This window comes from Anabrus simplex, chromosome 1 (assembly GCF_040414725.1).
Source record: "Anabrus simplex isolate iqAnaSimp1 chromosome 1, ASM4041472v1, whole genome shotgun sequence".
NCBI lineage: Eukaryota > Metazoa > Arthropoda > Insecta > Orthoptera > Tettigoniidae > Anabrus > Anabrus simplex.
This window is the reverse complement of record NC_090265.1, coordinates 1,407,868,041-1,407,890,643: the sequence shown is the minus strand read 5'-3', so window position 1 is coordinate 1,407,890,643 and position 22,603 is coordinate 1,407,868,041. Positions and strand designations below refer to the sequence as shown.

The window sequence follows — 22,603 nt, the reverse complement described above, 5'->3', positions numbered from 1 at the left end:
ACCCATGGAACGCAGAGGTGAAAGAAGGTACCGGGATGAATGGGTTTAACTACAGTGTCCAGAAAAAACTTAAAATTCAAACTGAAGGTTATATTTTCAAAAAACAACAAAACTTTAACAACTTTTTACTTAGTGAGATAACAATGACATAGCAATTTAAAAAGAAGACTTAGGAAAATCCCAGATTTCAGAAGCCCCTAGTTTGCAATTTTTGAGTTCCCAGCTCAAATTTACATAGAGCACAATTTATTCAAAGGGCAGAATTCCCCCGATACATGGAGCACTTGCTCCAACAATGACAAAATCAGGCCTCCCAAAGGCACATTCACAACACTTGAAAAAGAGCTAACGTGCTCTCAGTTCTCAAGCCTATTCAAGGCAACACCAAAAATATCTTACACCTTTTGGCATTCCATGGGCCAACTTACAAACTGAGACAGGGGTATCTCGTACCCAACCTACAGGGTCTTCGTGCAAAAAGGAAATAAGAGTTAAATAAATGGCCCGAACACCAAATGAAATGAGGCGAATGCTTGCGCTCCTAGATATGAACATTTAAATCATAAGGGACGCTGGGCCCATGAAACAGGGGCTATTCCCAAACTATGGAGGTGCCTCGCATAAGAAAAAATTTAAGACATTACGGAAAGGAAGAAAACCAGTTACAAAACGTTGCCACCTCACACCAATATGAAGGGGAGCTCGAGAGGGTATATCTCTCTCTATCCCCGATTTACAGTTAAAGATTGTATGAAGTTTTTACATTAGCCGGCCAAAAAGTACATTTGTAGGAAAACCAGGTAACATAGTTAAAGATTCGGACCTTTCCCTCAGGTTAAACTGCGGAGCTCGCAAGAAATAAAGATGTTATATGGCCATTACCTTGTTGGTGTACTGCTGCCTGATGAAAGAGGCGCCTCTCGCCTTCTCCTTGACACACACACTAGGTTAGACGACGATCAATTGACCAAGAGACGTGAAAACCCGCAGTTTATAAACCCTCGGGGAAAGTTCGAGACCTTTCACGAATAAACCAGCCGCACCCTCTCAATTTTATTGGTGGATTTAAATGTTATACTCAAAATCGAAGAAGAAGGCTATGATAGGTGGAAAATTAATTACAGAAATTAGGGATTGGCTGGATTCAAAACTGGCGGAAAGAAAAGGTCAATATTCCAACCCTAAAATAAAGGAACATTAATTAGTTAAAAAAAACTTATGAATACAAAACTTCTTCAAATCTAAAGTTCTTCCTCTTCGCACCAGGATGCATGATCATAGTTTCTTAGCAGTGACATCTATGGCAGACTGTCCAAATTTGTTGATGAATGGCAAACAAAACAAGTAGAAATTCACACAGTACAGGAAACTTCACAATAACAAAATTACGTCAAATTAGCGTAGTGACATCTTCTGAGTAAATGTTTAAGTAGGTCTAGTTTCAAGTTCACGGTTCCTCCAGTAGAGGAGTTCTTTTAGGCGCAAGATTTAAATGTGCGGCGTAGAGGTGTATCTCCCTGTACAGACATCCCCCCAATGTCCTTCCAAGAGGTGGCACAGAAGAATTAAAAAATATTATTTCACTTTGAAGAAATTTTTTTTTGATAGGTAGAAACTTGTTAAACTCCAGCTTTAGAGTGTCCTTGTAGTCATAGGAGGTACAATACATGTGAATTATTTTGACGGCAAGGCCTGCCGCCGCTGCCGATGTCCAGTTAAGGTCGCCCGGACCCCTCAAGTACCCTCAGATACACCTCTCCCGGTACTATGAGAGGGGTAGTCGTGGTGAAGAACGCCGCAGATTATAAGAATATCTACAATCCCCAGATGAATTGGCGGTAGGGGCGCCGCACTTCAGCCTTTGCCGTGACATGGACTCCGGCGCGCCGTACCAAAGCAGACTTCACGGGAATGGAGTGGGCCCGTACCCCACCTCAGTGGTAGTACGGCGGCGAACGGCTGCGGGGGCACTGACACACTAAGATCTCGGCGACAGAAAGGTGTTGTTGCTGACTTGAGATTTAGAGGGTACGATCTTTATTGGTGATGCTGAGGGCCGAGCGGCGTGAAAGGCTTTTCATGCCAATGGTGTGGATATGCAGGAGGCGGGGCTTGGTAATGGCCACTCAGGAATTGACAGCAGGAAAACCAGAGGGGAAGATCGTACATACTGTTTATATAGAAAACAAAATACAATAATTTGGGGCAGAAGGCCTACAAAAATATAACCTTCAAACTCCTGCTAAAGTGTTAATGGCGAAAAAGGTACTGCAATCATACAGGTTTCACTTGAGAGAGGTGGACTCTAAAGATCCTCTCTGTATCTGGATTGCTCACTAATAAGGTAACCGGTGTCAAAAAAATCCAATATGATGCACGGCCCATGAAATCTGGGGGCAAGCTTGCCCGGGGGAACAAGGTTTCTTACCGTGACTTGATCTCCTACTTTTAAATTGTTGGGCCTCGGACAACGATCATATCTTTCCCTAACCTTTTCATGAGAAACTTTAAGATTGGCCTTAGCCTTCTTCCATAGATATCTGATATTATCGGGATCTATTATCTCTGGCAGAATATCGTTAAGTGACCAAAGGTTAGAGAACGGCATGTTAGGCACAAATTTAAACTTCAAAGAAGCATGAACTGACGAATTCAAAGCAAAGGCCAACCAATGCAGTCACGTATCCCACTTGGAATGATCTTCATGATGAAATGCAATGAGCGCTGATCTAAGATTACGGTTGAACCGCTCAGCCAGAGATGTTGGCATTCCCCTTGATTGGGGGAAGGGTCCTACGTAGTCGATATAGTGGCGTTCCATGGAGCGCGAAACTTGGTGAGAACATAATAGACGTAATTTAGTGAACAAGGTGGGCTTACTAAGCCAACAAGATTTACAAGCTTTTACTAATTTTCGAATTTTACCGTCCATACCTTTCCAGATAAACATCTCTCGGATGTTTTCTCGAATTTTGAAGATGCCTAAATGCCCCCCTATTAGGGTCTCATGGTAGTATTTGAAGATCACAGGTACAAGAACAGCTGGAACCACAACTTTCATCTTTTGATCATGCCTCGACGGACAACATAAAACTCCATTCCTCAACACATAAGGGACGACCTGTTCCCCAGAAGATAGGGTTTCCATAATAGGGGCCAGCACAGGATCTTCACGTTGATATTTTTCAATATCCCTGAAAAACTTGGGGGCATCAGTTAGAATGGCATTAATGCCCGAAGAAATTGGCGTGGAAAGAGACTAACTATCTTCCAATTCGGAGGTCTCCACATCCTTAGCAAACATGCGGCTTAGTCCATCCGCCACAACATTTTCTGATCCTCTAATATGCCTAACGTCAAACTGGAAGGCAGAAATCCTGATGGCCCAACGAGCTATACGACCAGTAGGACGCGGCTTAGCTAAGACCCAGCTTAAGGCTCGGTTTTCTGTTTCTAGGTCGAACTGGACAAGTTCCAGATAGAGGCGGAAATTCTCTAATGCAAATAATACTGCCAAACCCTCAAGTTCATAGATGGAATACTTGGCTTCTTGAGCCGAGAGTGTCCTAGATGCGTAGGCGATGGGTCGCCTTCCGAGTTCGATTTCTTGAAGAAGCAGAGCAGCCACCGCCGACGACGAGGCGTCGGTTTGAACAATGAATTTCTTCTAGAAATCAGGCATAGCAAGGACGGGGGCGTTGCAAGGAGCTGTTTCAGGTCTTCGAAAGCGGCTTGTTGAGACGGCCCCCACTCAAATTTAACGCCTTTCCTACGGAGTAAGTTCAAGGGCGCCGCTCTGTTAGCGAAGTTGGGAATAAATTTCCTGAAGAAATTCACCATGCCGATGAACCTGGCAATACCTTTGATGTCCTTAGGAGATTTGACATCACGGATGGCCTGTGTTCTAGAATGATCAATAGAAACACCATCGGGTGACACAATACGCCCTAGGAATGACATGGAAGGTTTAGAAAAAGCTATATTAGATAACTTCATAGTTAATCCTGCCTTACGAAGGTAATTAAGGACCTCTTTCAGATGATCTAGATGCTCTTCGAAGGTCTCAGAAAATACGACGACATCATCAAGATAATGGTACAAGTATTCGAAATTGATATCGGAGAAGACCCTATCTAGCAGTCTCGTGAGCACGGCTGCCCACGTGGGGAGCAAAAAAGGCACGCGGTTGTACTCATACACGTTCCAATCCGTGGAAAAAGCTGTAAGATGTTTTGATTCCTCTGCTAGAGAGATCTGATTGTACGCCTGATTATGATCTAAGATGTTGAAGAACTTAGCTTTCCGAAACCATGATAAACAAGAGTGAAGGTCGGGAAGAGGCACAGATTGTAACACCACCTTCCGATTTAAAGCCCTATAGTCAATCACAGGCCTGAATCCACCTTGAGGTTTCGGAACTAGGAAAATAGGCAATGAATACGCCGACTCAGAAGGTCGAATAATACCATCCTTTGACATCTGATCTATGATCTACTTGAGAGCCTACTTTTTAGGAGGAGATAGTCTATAAGGTGGAAATCTAACCGGGATCGCATCAGTAACCTCAATCTTGTATTCAATAAGGTCAGTAACACCAAGAGTGTCCCCGGTAGAGCGAGTTGGCCGTGCGCGTAGAGGCGCGCGGCTGTGAGCTTGCATCCGGGAGATAGTAGGTTCGAATCCCACTATCGGCAGCCCTGAAGATGGTTTTCCGTGGTTTCCTATTTTCACACAGGCAAATGCTGGGGCTGTACCTTAATTAAGGCCACGGCCGCTTCCTTCCAACTCCTAGGCCTTTCCTATCCCATCGTCGCCATAAGACCTATCTGTGTCGGTGCGACGTAAAGCCCCTAGCAAAAAAACCAAGAGTGTCGGAAAATACATCTGGAAACGACTGACATAATTGACTAATACTACCAGCCGGCTCCTCAGGTAGATGTCTAAGGTCTAACAACACCTCATCCTGGGTAGGCGAAACAGATGAACATGATGCAGAACTACACTTAAGCAAAGGAATTTTACAGTTACAAGCAAATTTGAAGGTGCACGAGTTGCTCTGAATGTCGAGCACTAGACCGGTATGAGACATGAAGTCTGCTCCTAATATTATGGGGCAAGACAAGTGCTTAGCCACAAACAGTTTTACTTTCCAAGTGAATTTAGAAATACGAATTTTGGCAAATAGGAAACCTAAAATTTATAATGGAGAAGAATTACCCGAAACGCATTGAACTGAAGTCGAACAATAATAAGAAAGTTTACAGACGAACTTTAATTTTGAGTACCATTCAGCCGAAATAATAGAACAAACACTCCCAGAGTCTAATAGAGCGGTAACGGGTTCACTATTCAACTCAATCTTGAGAAAAGGTACAAGTGTGGGGGACTCCGCCGCAATACTATGGCATTCTGTAGGGCATTCAACTGCGGGGTTAGCAGAACTTCTTCCCTGTTCCGAGCTTTCGGAGGTTTTAACCGGGGCTGAGCCTCGGGAAGATGAATTTGCCGACTCAGCCGATGCCACTAGTCATTTTCAATTATTCGAGTTGGTGGAGGTTGCACCAGAAGTTGAACAGGAGGGGGTGCAATTGGCGTTAGGGTAATTCTTGGCGAGGTGATTAAAGGAGCCACACTTGAAACATCCTAGTGATGAACCTGCTCCATTCTTTGTCCCACTCGATTTTATTACTGGGCACTTGTTACGGAGATGATCTGCCGATCCACAAGCATAACATTTGCGGTTGGTGAAGGTTCGGCGAGGTTGAGGCCGAAAATTACTCGAAGACGGAAGGGGCTTCTTAACGACTCGTAAGGTGTCGGCATACATAACTCCTTCTGCTGAGACAGCAATAGCCTCTAACTCAGCAAAAGTTTGAGGACGCGACGCAAAACACGAGTATGACCTGTAGGGCAGGGAAATCCCTTCAACAATCGTCTGAACAATTTGATCCTCTGGGAAATGAAGTGCAAATACCCTTGCAAAATACTTAATGTCCTGGATGAAGTTAGTGAGAGTTTTATCCAGTCGCTATACTCTTTAATAGTATTTCTGTATCGGAGAGGACATTGCCCTAGCCGGAATAAAATTCGCCAGAAGGTTTGCATGGAAGTCTTCTATAGAAGATTGCTCAGCTATGGCTCTGACTATCTTGTCTGAGAAGATACCTATGGAGTAAGGGTAAATAATTTGAAGAATTTGAGAATGGGAAAGAGAAAACACTAGAGCGTGATCTTGAAACTCAAATAAAAATCTTAAAAATGAAATGACATCATTAGTAGAAGTTATCGAAAATTTAGAAATTCCCCTAAGTAACATAGCCAAAGGGTGAGGCAAACTACTAAACCCAGGTGACATAGTAGGTAACGGCCTAGGACGTGAAGAATCTTCAGAGACAGCATTATTTAAAAGGAATGGTGAAATGGATGTACGACGATCAGACTCGGTTTCTAACGGGGCAGACGTTTGTTGAGCAGCTACCGATTTCCTCCTTTCTACATTCTTGGACGAGTCTCCCTCACTTACGATGTTTACAACAGTGGCTTCGTCGGTTTTGGGGGTAGCTTCTCCAGTCAACAATTGACTAACTTTACTGGACATTTTTGATAGAGGATCAATTAAATTACTCGCCTCCTTAGCATGATCTTCCTTTAGTTTTAGAGACAATAGATCGCTCACACTCTTATAAGAGTTGAACAATCTTGCCTGCACTCTCTTAAGTTGGTTGGCAGAAGGATCACTTACTTCAAAAAAAAACTTACTACAGAAGCTAGCTCGGTGGTATTGTCTGTGATAGTGCACAGAGCCTCATCAGTATCCTTCTGTCCCAAAGTTGGGAGACTAATAGGTAATTCAAGGGATTCCTTAAGCTTGGTGGTATCTGCCACAACCGTGCTTCCAGATTGAACATTTCTAATAGATAATTCGTAAATCAATTCCTCCCTGCTCCTTGCAGAGTGGACGGCTTGCAATTAATGACACTAACCACTACACCACAATGACAATCTCACCTCGCTGATGAGAGTCATTTTGTCGAGAAATAACCAAGCATACGAAATTCCATCTCAGCCGAATCATATCTCTACCACAGAAACGCCTACAACGAAGCATCCAAGATCAACATTTGTGATCAACATTTATTAAAATGTCATTCCTCAAACTTGTGTGTCAAACCCATACGGGGTCAGGTATGAAGTGAAATGAATCTTCGTAGCCATCTTTTACGACCGGATGCCCTACCTGATGACAACCTAATCGAAGGATTTAATGATATTAAATGAATGACGTGATATATTATTGTGGGAAGGGAGAGGGTGAAGCCCCAATCCGGCACATAGACTACTCCTTTCTAATAACACCAAAGGGACTGTTCAAAGATTTACGTCCCTATCTAACGGAAAAATCACCATCAACAGTGCCTCACGCCATATGCGCATTGTGAAAATGTTTGGACTTTAATCCAGGCTTTTGGCACGCATTCTAGTTATTAGGAAGTGAGCACCATCACCTCTCCTACCTTGCCGTCCAATATTCTAATGGCAAAAAGGCTGCGGTCAAGGGGGCCTCGAACCGCCTAAACACGGTGTTCGATCATCTAGGTTCCACCCTTTAACCATCATAGGCACCGTGCGAACTGTACTCAGCGATTGAGATAATGATCTTCCATGCACGATTCACTAATTTCACGAAAAGATAGTATTTTTCTCTGAGTAGTTTATGTATTATGGTCGTTATTGCATTGTTCTTGTAACCTATACCTGGTACGAATTTAAATCTCTCGAACGTTCCAGGGTTGGATTTCCCCTCGCACTCAGGGAGGGATCCTACCTCTACCGCCTCAAGGGCGGTGTCCTGGAGCGTTACCATGCACGTAGTTCGACCTCAAGCCATACGTCAACATATTGCACCCGACAGTCGAGCGGTCAATGCAATGTTCTCCCGGTAACTCGGTTTCTTCTCAGGGTATTCTATCTATCGCTCATAAAATCTGAGATTTTATATGTGTTTGTTTTTAACGTGGTTTCGGAAGAGACTCGGTCTGCTGAGACACGCATCATGGGGGAACCTATTCACTCAAGTAAGGACCTGCGGCCGAAAACCTCAAAAAGAATCTCTCTCTTTTGTCAAATTCATCAGTTACTTATATCTACTAAACTTATTAGCTAACTTACAAACTAGCTGTTACCCAAAAGGAATTCATAACACAGACACTTTCTAAAAGAAAAGTATAAGAAAAATTATTGGAATAAATCATGTTCAATGTAAAGTTAATGTGAATTCTGGGTAGTATTATCTTAATAACATTTATGTATAAAGGATTAGAGTCAGCGCTGGCTCAAATAAAAGTAAAATAATTAAGATTGTAAATTATTTACACTCATTCTCATTCAATGTTCAAGTTCATATTGGTTATTTACTTCTATATTCGTAGCCATGTTCCGAAGTGTATTTGATTTACTCTAATTACATTTAAGAGATCACTGAACAATCACGGTCTCCATATAAATACTCGATGTGAATACTGACACGATAATTATATTAATTATTCTCACCACTTTTAAGTCATTTCACTGTGATAAAAATGGATGGTTTGCTAAATTGAAACGTAATAAAAATTAAGTGGGATAAAGTCAGATTGCGAAATGTTAATCTGACCATATCTTTGCGTATGTATCTCCCAAACAAACTCTTGCGTGAGTATGAAATCGTAAAACTGCTTTCAAAATTTTCCATTCATAAATCTGAACTCTGATTATTTGGTCCTTCATCTTGAATACGCATAAATAACAACTCACGGGCTAAGACAATACCTCCCTAGAGCCTACGACATATGGCTCCTAACTAACCATTTTCCTATTCTTTATATTTTAAACACTTCAACTCAAATCATATCTGCGTGAAAAGAAATGAACATCTATCTAACTGTTTAGGTAGTTTCCGATCCACACACTCCTCCACCAACGGCTCAATGTGCTTTAGCTATCTCCTATTTCTCAATATCTCTCATGTGTACGAGTTACTCAACTCGTATGGTCAGTACAGAATGAATTTAATACGTATTATATTGAAATGTCACCGCACCAAAGAATATCACATGTGTACTTAATCATGAGCCTAGTTAAACCGTATGTTAAAGAACTCTCTTGTATTCGCTACATACTATTTACCAATGTCAGATAAAACTGTCACGATTCACAATTCTACCATAATACATGTCAATCTTTCCTTAAAATGGGTCATCTGCGCGATGTTCACTCTTTTGACATACTCTTTCCATATGACAAAGAAACTCACCTCATGTTAATCTAACACAACGTTTCCTCGGCGAATAGCAGTTCTTTCTCATACCGCAGAACATAAACAAACATCTTCATTCCAAATATTCCTTAATATACTCCGAGAAATAACCATATTTTAACAGCATTCCAATATACATTATCATTCCACTGGCATACTTATTGCCGTACGCATATCGCCGATTACTCTTAAAGCTATATGCCAAACATTTTAGAATTGCTTTATTATAAACGCATTTTAATGACCTCTTATCTTTTAACAGCAGTTGGAGTTCAATGCCCTCTTTCTATAAAGAAAGGAATACGTAAACTATATTCCTCTGTGTCGCGCAGATAAATTCGTGACGTAATCATAGTACAAGTAATACGAGATTAATCGAAGTTTCACTAGTTGTATAGACTCATTGCTATTAGATCTTAACAAGTAACACTTCTTTCATTAACTCATGCTAGTTTCTACTGTATGTATGCAAGTGCGGTAGCATGTATATGATATAATAGAATTCTAATTCTACACTGCCATCTTATAGCCTTAAATATCTCATACTTCACTTTATGATTCACACACGTTATTAATTAATAAATAAATATCGCGAATTAATCAGCACATGCCGAAGTTAGAGTGAGGGTGTAGATTGCAAGAAGCTACTTTACTAAAAATGTAAAGACTTAGCTCGTCAGATGTTATCTTTGGTCTGGTTGTCGCTCCATTTCTTGGTTGTGGTTAGACCCTCTGTTAGGATCTGGATCTCCGGTTGGACAACGTCTTCCCGGTCATCGACTGGTCATATGGCTGGCTGGACTATTCCTTATCGGCTGGTCATCTGGCTGGCCGGTCCATTCCTCATCGGCTGGTCATCTGGCTGGCCGGTACCTATCCTCATCGGCTGGTCCTCTGGCTGGCCGGTGACTATCCTCATCGGCTGGTCCTCTGGCTGGCCGGTGCCTATCCCCAGTTCAGTCCATCATGTAGATTTAGCAAGCAGTCATCATTCGAAATCTGCAGACAGCGTAGAAAATTCCTTTTGCGGAGCAATCAGTCATGATATATTCCATTGTTCTACTGCTTATTCTTCACGACGAAATTTTCTTCAGTTGGGATAAGTTCTCCGTATATATATTAAGTTTATAACAACAGGGGTAATTTTCTTCCCATACGAAATTATCGGTCCTCCGATATAGTGAGTCCTTCTTCGCCAATCGCAGAGTGGTTGCTCACCGGATCCAAGTCAGATGTATCTCACCGCGATTTACTTATTTTTATAATATCTCGTCTCTTTTATAATGTACGCCGGTGAATTATTTTGTCAGATATGATCGTCGATCGTAAAAAGTCAATATCTTCTTCAGAAGTTTAGGATAATCTTCCGATGTAAAGCTTAGCTTGTACTTGCGTCTTTCTTCTGCCGTTGAAATTTTTAGAGTATATTTTTTTAACAATTAGTCCGCTGCTATATTTTTTTTATAAAACAATCCAACTGAGCCTCTACTGTCCTGCAGTGTCTTCCAAATCAGTCCGTACCGTGACGTGCATGGTCTCCTATATACCGTATTAATGAGAAGTTCATTGCCTTAATAGATCGCATGGGCCATACCTTCCTACGCCGCCATTTTGTAAATGGTCTATGAGATGCGAACGGGCACAATATGTTTTAAGAGTTTCCAAAAAGGAGAGCTTAGCAACGCAGGAAGCACATCAAATCTCAATTTGCACATCTTCTCTCATTTGCATTGCACCGAACTCCATCGCACCTTTTAATCATTTTTGCTCAGCCGGGTGGCACACCATCTATAATTTAGCTTCCCGCCGATACACTCAGTATATTGGGCCGACACCTAGTTGGTAGTCAGCCCCCCAGCACGATGTCAAGCTGCGTGCTCCATGATGTTGATCCCACCCTTTCTGACCAGGACTTACTTATCAAACTCCAACTGGCACACGTCCCAGCCGAAGCGTCTCAAGGATACTGCAATACTTCGTTCCTACACGTCGAGTGCTTCTACATCTCCATTCAGCGGCCGACGTTCCTCATTTTATCGCAAACGGAATCTACTTGGACCGCCAGATCCATCGAGTGACGTCTAGTCCTTCGTACTTTGTTGAAGAAGCACCACCACAGTCGGCACCGCCCCCACTATCTTCCTCTCGTTCCTACACTACTCCCATCACCACCACCACCACCACCACCACCACCACGCCATCCATCCGTCTCTATAATTCTGTTCCGTTTACAACGGTTGTAACATGCCATCCTTCTCCTCTCATGACTTCTTACCTCCCTCTCTGCCGTACCCCTGAAGGAACTCAACCCCCGTACCAGCCCATTGAGACATCTCCGTCTACAGCTGCAGCACTGCCTTCGTCACCATCATCTACACACTTCACCGATGCCGCAGCCTCCGCCGCAACACCATCCACGCAGTCCGCATCAACCTGTCACACCATGTGCAGTTCTGTGATCCGTGGAGTTGATTCTGCTTGCTCAGCCCGAACGATTCTCCAGGAACTTCAAGCTGCAGGCGTCCCAGTCCGTCGCATCTTTCGGATCAAGAACTCCTCCGGCCCGGCGTATATTGTCCGAAGATGTCCAACGACTTATTGGCAATGGAGCCTACATCTATCGCCACCGCCATAAAGTTGAGCCCTCTCTCTCTCCACCTCAACATATTTGACAACATTTCAACCCACCATATCGCCGCCCCCGACCAGCCCCTACTTTTCAACCTAGTACATCTGTCTGACCACGCCTTTCCCCACCTAGTTTTTTCCCTCAACCACCTCCAACGCTAGATATCATCCGACTCCTCATCACTTCCCTCAACAATATCACAACAATTCTGCAACTCCTCACATTCCATCTCCACACTGCTACATTCATTTGAACACTCTTAGCGAACAACACCTATCATTCCCATTTCCCCAGCTAAGAAGACCCATCGTTATATCCCCATGACTTTTCACATCGCTATACCCATCACCTTCTTCTATCACACCTCCCAATTCTTTTCCCTTCTCCCGGCCCGAGAGAGCGCGTTACGGTTTGAGGGGCCCGCCCCGTCCTTCGGGAGGGAATGAAATCAAGAAAAGCTTAGCAACTTCATCATTTCGGGTGTGCTTTCCTTTCATAAGGCACGGAACATTATAAATTAACCACAACTTTGAAACTAGGGCAACACATTATGTTTCAGAGTTCATGGGAATGAATAAACTTAATTTATTTTTAACATTCAGAATGGTGTTATATCATTTTCACAGTTTCATCATATATTTCCATCTATCCAGTGATACGAAATCTGAGAGAAAATGTTAATTGGGTATGTATGTCTGTTCAAACATTCTCCTTATCCCGTTTGTCTACGGGGTCGTGTGTGCAGTGAGATGAACCATCGTAGCGAGTTTTTAGGACAGCATGCTTTTCCTGACGTCAACTTAACAGAGAAGTAAATGAGGTGAAATGAATGACGCGATATATGATAGTAGAGAGGGAGAGGGTGAAACTGGGAGCCGGCACATAGCCTAATCCTGTCGAATATCAGTAATGTGTCTGCTCGAAGCTTAAATTTCCCACCCGATGGACGAATCACCATCAATATTTCCTCACTCAATTTGAATACAGTGGAGAAGTTTAGAACTGAATTAGGCACGCAATCTAATGATTAGAAGTTGTGTACCGCCCCCTCACCTTTCCTGATGGTCAACATTCGGATGGTTAAATCTTTTCGACCAACTTGATTCGAAGCGGCTAAACACGGTGTCAGGCTATGTAGACTTAACGCCGTAACGATCATGGCCACCATGTGAGCCGTTATTTGACTAAGTGAAATTTCTAAATAATTAGATTGTTGTCCTCCTTTACTGTGGAGTTGTCCATCTATTCTACCAGGATACGTGATTCTATTTTATTATATGTGATGGGTGGTTGTATGCGAAGCGTTTTCGTACGCGCAACAGTTATTTTCATTATGATGTTACATTTATCATGTTAAACTACCGCCGTGTACAGGACGAATACAAATGAATAGTGTGACGACTCCCTCTGAATCACATGTTAACAAACACGGTGTACATGTTCTCCGCCACCTGCAGCGCTGCTGTCGATAAAAGGGCCAAGTACGCGTGCTTTTCGTCGGCTTACTGTGGAAGTGTGTAAACAGTTTGTGGTCTTTTTCAGTAGTTTTATACATTTTCCAGTTGTATAAGTGCAAAATAGCTGGCATTCACTTTTCATGAACTGAAAAGTGAAACAGATTATGCATTTGAGAAGTATGACGTATACTTTGACATATGCTTCAATTTACTACCGCATGTGAATATGCCTACAACTTGCAATGTCCCGGGTTGTAATTCGGGTTACAATAAACATTCGAATGATAAGCGTCATTTTTTTCACCCCCCAAAAGATCCCACTCTGTTCTCAAAGTGGTCGAAGGCTATCCCACGTCAACACCTGCCTTAAAGTGATAGTGCCCTTAACATAATTTTTCAGTCAGATTAGAGCCATGGCAAAAGCTGGTTGTCAAAAAGAATGCCAAAATCACAAGTAAAGCTCAGGAAAAAATTACAGCACGCTTACCTTCGATCAACCACAATTATCTCTTTTTTTTGCTAGTTGCTTTACGTCGCACCGACACAGATAGGTCTTATAGCAACGATATGATAGAAAAGGCCTAGGAGTTGGAAGGAAGCGGCCGTGGCCTTAATTAAGGTACAGCTCCAGAATTTGCCTGGTGTGAAAATGGGAAACCACGAAAAAACCATCTTCAGGGCTGCCGACAGTAGAATTCGAACCCACTATCTCCCGGATGCAAGCTCACAGCTGCGTGCCCCTAACCGCACGACCAACTAGCTCGGTCCACCATTATCAAGTTGGGGAGATGAACAAATATCTCCTTTCACCAGTTCAAAAATTAATATCATCCATCAGTTCTATGGGTATATTGTTAAACATGCAAGCTAAGTGGTACGCTGTACAGCATGTATTGGTTCTATGCAAAACAATACAGAGGAGGACCTAACAAGTCAAAAGAATATTTTAACGCATCATACTATCTTATTTATCCATCGAGTGAATTATTATTGATGTTTTCTCATGTAGAGGAAGTTGTTGTGAGAAATATTAGTGTACAAGAAGCATATGGGGTGAAATATTTCAAGAATGCCTGGATAGTTTACCTTCAATTACTGTTTCTTATAGACTTTGGTGCTGTACTGAACATGCTCAGGACTTGATACCAAAATTAATTTTTCATTACATACGATGCCGATTTTATTTCCGAACAAAAGAAGTACGGAAAGAAGTGCAAGCTTGTACGACCGCAAAACATACCCGGAAAATGTCCAAGATGTCCAGGTAACTGACTGATGGGGTGAAGTGCTGATACGATTCATTAATTTGAGCATGTTAATATATAATTTAACTTAAGTAGTTATGTAGGAATTACATATGTATGACATACCGGTACGTAACATCATGTGGGTGCCTGCAGAGTTTTAATGTGTGTATATTACGCAGCCTGTATAATACGCGCACTTTTTCTTGAGCCCGGAGCTCCCTAGTGCTGAATCGGTAGACCTCGGTTATCTTCGACATCCATATCGGCAACCTTTGAAACACAAACTATGAACCGCTTATTCATCGCCGTGCGACGTCTGGCGTACACTTTGCAAACTAGTACTGTTGTTGTTTACACAGCAAAGCCAAACTATATAATTCAAGCTAGTAACAAGATTCGCATTGAGAAATGTTATATAATGTTAAATAATGTATGTGTGACACAATTGTTGACGAAAGATAATAAATGTTTAGAAAATTCATATCGATCGATCATATTATCGATTCAATTTAGATTTCATTTCCATCCAGTTGGCAGTATAACCGGAACTGGCAGCACTCCCTCCTTGCTCCTCACCCCGTAAAAATCGGGCTCAAGAAAAAGTGTGCGTATTACACTAACAGTCGAACATGTGCTTTTTTAAGGTTATAGCTGATATTTGCAACCGAGTTTGATTTTGTGGTGAATTAATGAAATAGCTCTATGCACACATACCCGTTTGACATATTCGTTAAGACACTGACGAACCAATTTCAGAAGTAATGTCATTAAACCATTACTAAATGTAAAATATTTCCTACGAATTTGTAACATATTACTTTCAAAACAAGGAACACTATAATCTTAATTTGCACGAAACACAGATCGCACATAAACACAGTCATCGGTCAGTAAAGAGAATGCACATTCCTGAAACATAACAATAATAAACACACGGTTTTAAACAATTTATTTAAACGATAAATTCCGAATTAAGTCACATCAGATCTCATTTAAAATCACATGTTCAGGGACAGCTGATCCCTGTTTACCTACACCAGCGCCGCGTAGTGTAGGAACATATCAAACAGCAGAAGTCGTCACACTATGTACTTCTATTCGTCCTGGCCGTGTATGTGATATTTTTTGCTCGCCAATAACAGTTTTCCGGCTACTTCAACCGCCATGTTTTTTGTTACGGTCTGAGTATTGGAGTCTGTGTTGGTTTTGGTGAGAGGTTTGGATTCGGTCTGGATTAGACCCGAAGTCATGTATTGATATTTGACAACGTAGCGCAAGCTTTGGTCATGCGTTGTGAAGCTATCAGGTCTTATTTACATTAGTATTGGTTTATATTGCGCGTCTGCCCAAGTGGAAGACAATCAATCAATCAATCAATCAATCAATCAATCAATCAATCAATCAATCAATCAATCAATCAATCAATCAATCAATCAATCAATCAATCAATCAATCAATCAATCAATCAATCAATCAATCAATCAATCAATCAATCAATCACTGATCTGCATTTAGAGCAGTCGCCCAGGTGATAGATTCCCTATCTGCTGTTTTCCTAGACTTTCCTTAAATGATTGCGAAGAAATTGTATATTTATTGAGCATATCATTTGGTAAGTTATTCCAATCCCTAACTCCTCTTCCTATAAATGAATATTTGCCCCACCTTGTCCTCTTTAATTCCAGCTTTATCTTCATATTTTGATCATTCCTACTTTTAAAGACACCACTCAAACTTATTCGTCTACTGATGACATTCCACGCCATCTTCCCACTGACAGCTCGGAACATACCACTTAGTCAAACATCTCGTCTCCTTTCTCCCAAGTCTTCCCACCCCAAACTTTGAAACATTTTTGTAACGCTAACCTTTTGTCGGAAATCACCCACAACAAATCTAGCTGCTTTTCTTTGTTTTTTCCAGTTCTTGAATCAAGTAATCCTGGTGAGGGTCCCATACACTGCAACCATACTCTAGTTGGGGTCTTACTAGAGACTTATATGCCCTCTCCTTTACATCCTCACTACAACCCCTGTGTACCCTCACAACCATGTGCAGAGATCTGTACTCTTTATTTACAATCATATTTATGTGATTACTCCAATGAAGATCTTTTCTTAACATCTAGGTATTTAAAAAAATCCCAAAGAGAAACTTTCACTCCATCAATGCAGTAATTAAAACTAAGAGAACGTTTCCTATTTGTGAAACTCGCAACCTGATATTTAGCCCCGTTTTTCATCATACCATTGCGTACTGTCCATCTCACAACATTATCGAACTCATTTTGCAGTTGCTCACAATCTTTTGACTTATTTATTATTCTGTACAGGATAACATCATCTGAAAAAGGCCTTACCTCTATTTCCACTTGTTTATTCATATCATTGATATACATATATTAAAATATAAATGTCCAATAATACTGTCTTGAGGAATTCCCCTCTTAATTATTATAGGGACAGATAAAGCTTCGCCTACTCTAATTCTCTGAGTGCTTTTCTAGAAATATAGCTACCCATTCAGTCATTCTTGTCTGGTCCAATTGCACTCGTTTTTGCCAATAGTCTCCTACGATCTACCCTATCAAATGCCTTAGATAGGTCAATCGCGGTACAGTCCATTTGACCTCCTGAATCAATGATTTCTTCTATGCCTTGCTGGAATCCTACAAGTTGAGCTTCAGTGGAATAACCTTTCCTAAACCCAAACTGCCTTTCATCGAATCAGTTATTAATTTCGCAAACATGTCTAATATAATCAGAAAGAATGCTTTTCCAAAGCTTACATACAATGCATGTCAAACTGACTGGCCTGTAATTTTCAGCTTTATGCTTATCACCCTTACCTTTATAAACAGGGGCTACTATAGCAACTCTCCATTCATTTAGCAAAGTTTCTTCATGCAAACAACAATCAAATAAGTACTTCAGATATGGTACTACTATATCCCATCCCATTGCCTTTTGTTCATCCCCAGAAATCTTATCAATTCCAGCCGCTTTTCTAGTTTTCAATTTTTGTATCTTACTGTAAAGGTCATTGTTATCATATGTAAATTTTAATACTTCTTTAGTATTAGTCACCTCCTCTATCTGGACATGATCCTCGTAACCAACAAACTTTACACACTGCCGACTGAATACTTCTGCCTTTGGAGGTCCTCGCATACACACTCCCCTTGTACATTAATGATTGCTGGAATGTCCTTCTTGGAACCGGTTTCTGCCTTAAAGTGTCTATACATACCCTTCCATTTTTCACTAAAATTTGTATGATGACCAATTGCGCTTGTCATCATGTTATCCTTAGCAGACTTGTTTGCTAAATTCAATTCCTTATTAAGTTCTTTCAATTTCTCCTTACTTCCAAAGTTCTTTCCAACCTGGACCGAACCTCACTGTCGGCAGCCCTGAAAATGGTTTTCCGTGGTTTCCCATTTTCACACCAGGCAAATGCTGGGGCTGTACCTTAATTAATTAAGGCCACGGCCGCTTCCTTCCCACTCCTAGCCCTTTCCTGTCCCATCGTCGCCATAAGACCTATCTGTGTCGATGCGACGTAAAATAACTAGCAAAAAAAAAGCAACCTGGACCTCCTTCTTACTCTCTTTACTTCTCTGTTATAGTATAGTGGGTCTTTACCGTCCCTTACCACCTTTAAAGGTATAAACCTATTTTAACATTGCTCACAATTGCTTCAATCCCATCCCAGAATCTGTTTACATTTTTATTTATCGTTTTCCACCCATCATAGTTACTTTTTAGAAACTCCCGCATGACTGTTTTATCAGCCATAAGGTACTGCCTAATAGTCCCAAATTTAATACCTTCCTTTCTCCCACATTTATTTTAACTATGACAAAAAGGGCTTCGTGATCACTAATACCGTTTATTACTTCGGTTTCTCTGTAGAGATCATCTGGCCTTACTAGCACCACATCCAGAATATTCTCTCTCTAGTTGATTCCATCGTTTTCAGGATCTAGAAATAATATTGATAATCCTGCTCTATTTGTTAGGGACCATTTCCATCCAAAGAGTAGCGTTACTAAAGTGTTTCAACGTTTGGACTGTAAAGACTTTGGAGAAATGACACGAACTGATCGACTAAGTTCTTTTTTCCGAGCTGTCAGTGAAGAGATGGTGGTGAATGATATTAGTAAACGAATGCATTGGAGTGGTGTGTTTAAATATAGGAAATACCACAATATGAAGATAAAGCTGGAATTCAAGTAGTAACATTGTGGAAATATTATCTTACAGAAAGAGGAGTGAGAGATCGGGGTACCTTACCAAGGATGATGTTCGATAAATTTGCAAAACTAGGTACACAACTGATAAGGAATCTGCTACCTAAGCATCTGCCATAAATGCAATTTGGGTGGATTGATGATGATGGTGATGGTATCTTGCGTTATCAGCTTTGGGTATTTCATCCAGCGACGGGGACAATTTAATTGGTCATCAAGTAAGGAAACTTGTTGTGCCCGGTAGTTTGTACCCTATACTTCCCATAAGGTAAGAGGTAAACGTGTTGTGGTGTTGAGCGTCCAAAACTTAATAACTGGGCAAACACACGGACACATCTTTCTTCTTCAGATTGGTGGAACTATTTAAATATATGTTACAATATAACTATTGTACGAGCAATTCCGGTAAGTAGCCTGAGTGCAAACCGCTGCTGCTCCTGAAAGGCTGGGACGAGATTCATGTCGTTGGTCACGTACTGGAGTACTATACCAAGAATGAATTTTAGGGGAATAACTGGCATCATCGTATGAGAGCAGGGTTGGACTCTTCGCTACGATCTAGAAAAATTACAACGTTTTGAAAAAGTACACTGGATGGCTCCAGCGGAAGAGCTGATACCGTGGTAATAGATAAAAAGGCAGTGTGTGGCCTAAGTTTTGTATTCAACTGGTTGGTTTGAGGTCAACTTACAGTAGATACAGAGAAAGAATAAATCTATGAGCCATGCTTTCGATACTTCAGTAAGCCCTTTAGCATCCCGCTTAAAGAAATTGAAAATATGTGGTCTACATGTCGGAGCTAGAGGTGGCATGTTGAAGTTAGTGTCTCGCATCCTAGTAGAACTGGGTTTCTCAACGGACTTCGTGCACAATATCGTCCTGACCTTGATGATGAATTTCCTATCCATTTAATGTCATAATTTATCTATCTATCTATATATATATATATATATATATATATAAAATAAGAGTTTTGTCTGCACATTGCTCAGAATTTGAAAAGAATGGTATTTATGTATCAGTCATGTCTACTGTAACCAGGAAATGCACTTTTTACTTTTCCGAAATTTCTGTCTGTCTGTCTGTCGGTTTGTTTGTCTGTCTGTCTGTCTGTCTGTCTGTCTGTCTGTCTGTCTCTATGTATGTATGTATGTACACGCATCACGAGAAAACGGCTGAAGAGAATTTAATGAAAATCGGTATGAAAAGTCGGAATATAAACCACTACAATCTATGCTATAAATCATTTTATTAACTCTGAGTGAAATGGTAGTTTAGGGGAAGGCCTAACATTTAATTCTCAAATATTTATATTATTAGTGGTCCTATCGATAAATAATGCATAACTAAAGTTATATAGAATTAAATTTCCGATCATTTATGTCTTATACATTTTACCGTAGCGGCTATGATAACACAGATATTCATGAATTTGTATTTATGTTGCTAAGTCCATATCAACGCCGAACCACGAGAGAATGGATTAACAGAATTTAATGAAAATAGGCATAAGCCTATAGAGTCGGGGAATAAGAAACCACAGTCTAGGCTATAAACAATTTTATTCATCCTTGATGAAATTGTAGTTTAGGGGAAGGCGCCTAAAATTTAATTTTTAAATACCGGTATATATGTTATTGGTCCTATCGAAAATTACTACATATCAAAAGTTATAGAGAATACTATTTCCGATCACGTGTGTTTTATTCTGTTTTACCGTACTGACTATGATAAGAGTGGTATTTCAGAGCCGGAAGAAAACTAAATATGAAGGCCTACAATATCGAAAGCTCATAAAATTTATCAACAATAACATTACATTGACCATTGTTTGATGTGATGTTCTTTGTCTCTTATACTTCCACTCATTTCCGATAGATGGAATTATTGCTGTGAACTAAGTACCGTATAACAGCGTGACTGAATATTGGCGGGAAATGGCTGGGGAGTTAGAAAAATTTCTTCTTTAGCATGCCATTCCTCTGGTTCATACATTTGCTGATACTGCTGTTACGTAACATACTGGTTCATCATAGTATTCCAGCTATTCGATCCCTACTATGACACACTGTTTTGAATGCGCAGTGTGCCCAATTAAGGCAGAGGCTCACTTAGTAGTAGTAGTAGTAGTAGTAGTAGTAGTAGTAGTATGACCTGGTCTAGAATTACAATTTAGACCCATTCCATATTATAGCACCGCAATTCATTAAATAACTCAAAATTCAACCCGGAAAAGAGCCGTTTCTTAAGAAAAGCGTCTTTCTCTCCACTTTTATTAATTTCTACAATCATTTTATTCCAAATTAGCAGTGAAGAGGGGCTTTCTGCTCTGGCTTGGAGGAAAAACTTGCCTCCAAGTCACATAGATTTTTCCGCCGCCAGTATACTGAATTGAGATTTTCTGACTCGCTGGGTACTCCTAAGAAACAGATTAGTAAAAAGACATAGTTTTTGCTCTGGGACTCTGCACTATTCGACTTCCCCGCCGAAAAAGGCGAAGATGTTCACGATCATGGCTGTCTGCGGTTTGGACATTCCAATTCTGGAACTTTGGACTGTCGGATCGGCAGCGTTCGTTAAAGCGAGAAAATGTGGGTTTTTTCGATTGATCGACTATTTCATATAAAAGCATTGCTTTTAATCGCGCCATTCCTACGGATGTCATTGTAATGACCTATGTTCATTTCAGTTGGGAAAACCACTAAAACAGTATTTCTGAGGATGTAAAAAGGGAGGTGGAGTGTGAGTGTCTGACATTATAATGTAAACTCCCCAACCTGATTGTGACTGGTGGCAGGCAAGTGGATCTACATTTACAATGAAAATGCCCTAACCCAGTTTTCATGTGAGAAAAGACGTTTGGTGAATTCCCCGTCACATTTCTAGGGTCACGTTAAAAGCTGTCCACTTTAATACAATCTTGCCCACAACGTGTACACTACCTAACCTAGAATTCTGTATACAAGGTAGAATTCCGTAGCGAAGCTAGTATTTCTATATTTAAAAACGAATCTGGAATATTTGCATTACGAATTGTTTTCTGCAACTTAAAATTATTGAAATACATGTTAATCAATGTGAATCTATGTGGTCGGATGTGTTCGTTGATTTGGAGCAATCTACAATGTCTCGAACATATGTAAGAGTGACTCCTTTTCAGTAGGCTGAACGACGTAACGCCATTTCATGAGTTGTTTCCTACAGTTAGAGTGAAATAGTAATTACGAAAAGGCCTCTGAACCTAATCCAATCGTGCAATTCATTTCCTCCTATTGGAATGAATTTTCACGTTTCTGTTAGTTAGAACGTTTGATGAAGTTTCTTGTAATTTCCTTGGAATCGATAATAATTTTTTGGATTTTGTGTTTGTTATTCTCTTGAAGTACGCGCCATAATTATTAGGGATGAAGGGGCACGTCTTTTTGTGTTGATTAATCATGCGATGTTTTTGCCGGCTCTTTCGATGACATTTTAGTAGTGTGGTTATTCAACGATCATTCAATATGTCAAAGCTTGAAGAGAATATGGAGCAATGCGATATCGAGGGAAACTCGGTGAGTGGTGTAAGTTTAATTGTGAAAGAGTGTTTAGCTTGTCTCATTCTACTGCTGCTATGAATGCTTTACTTTTTCTTGGTTTCTTGTATATTTCTTCATATGTTATTATTTCTACGTAATATACATTTAGTTGCAATAGCGAACATTTAGGTTTTTTCAGTTTTCA

The 22,603-nt window shown here is 40.7% G+C and overlaps 1 protein-coding gene across 2 annotated transcripts in view; it reads left to right on the top strand.

Moving 5' to 3' along the window:
* The first annotated feature begins 22,273 nt into the window (after positions 1-22,273).
* Positions 22,274-22,603, top strand: part of Iswi (Imitation SWI) — a 304,965-nt gene continuing 304,635 nt past the window's right edge. The window contains exon 1 of one of the 2 annotated variants that reach the window (XM_068225541.1): positions 22,274-22,434. In XM_068225541.1, coding sequence (XP_068081642.1) covers positions 22,384-22,434 — 51 coding nt within the window. In that variant the 5' untranslated portion in view covers positions 22,274-22,383. Of the gene's footprint in view, positions 22,444-22,603 lie in introns of both variants that reach the window. The other variant, XM_068225540.1, reaches the window with a different exon arrangement.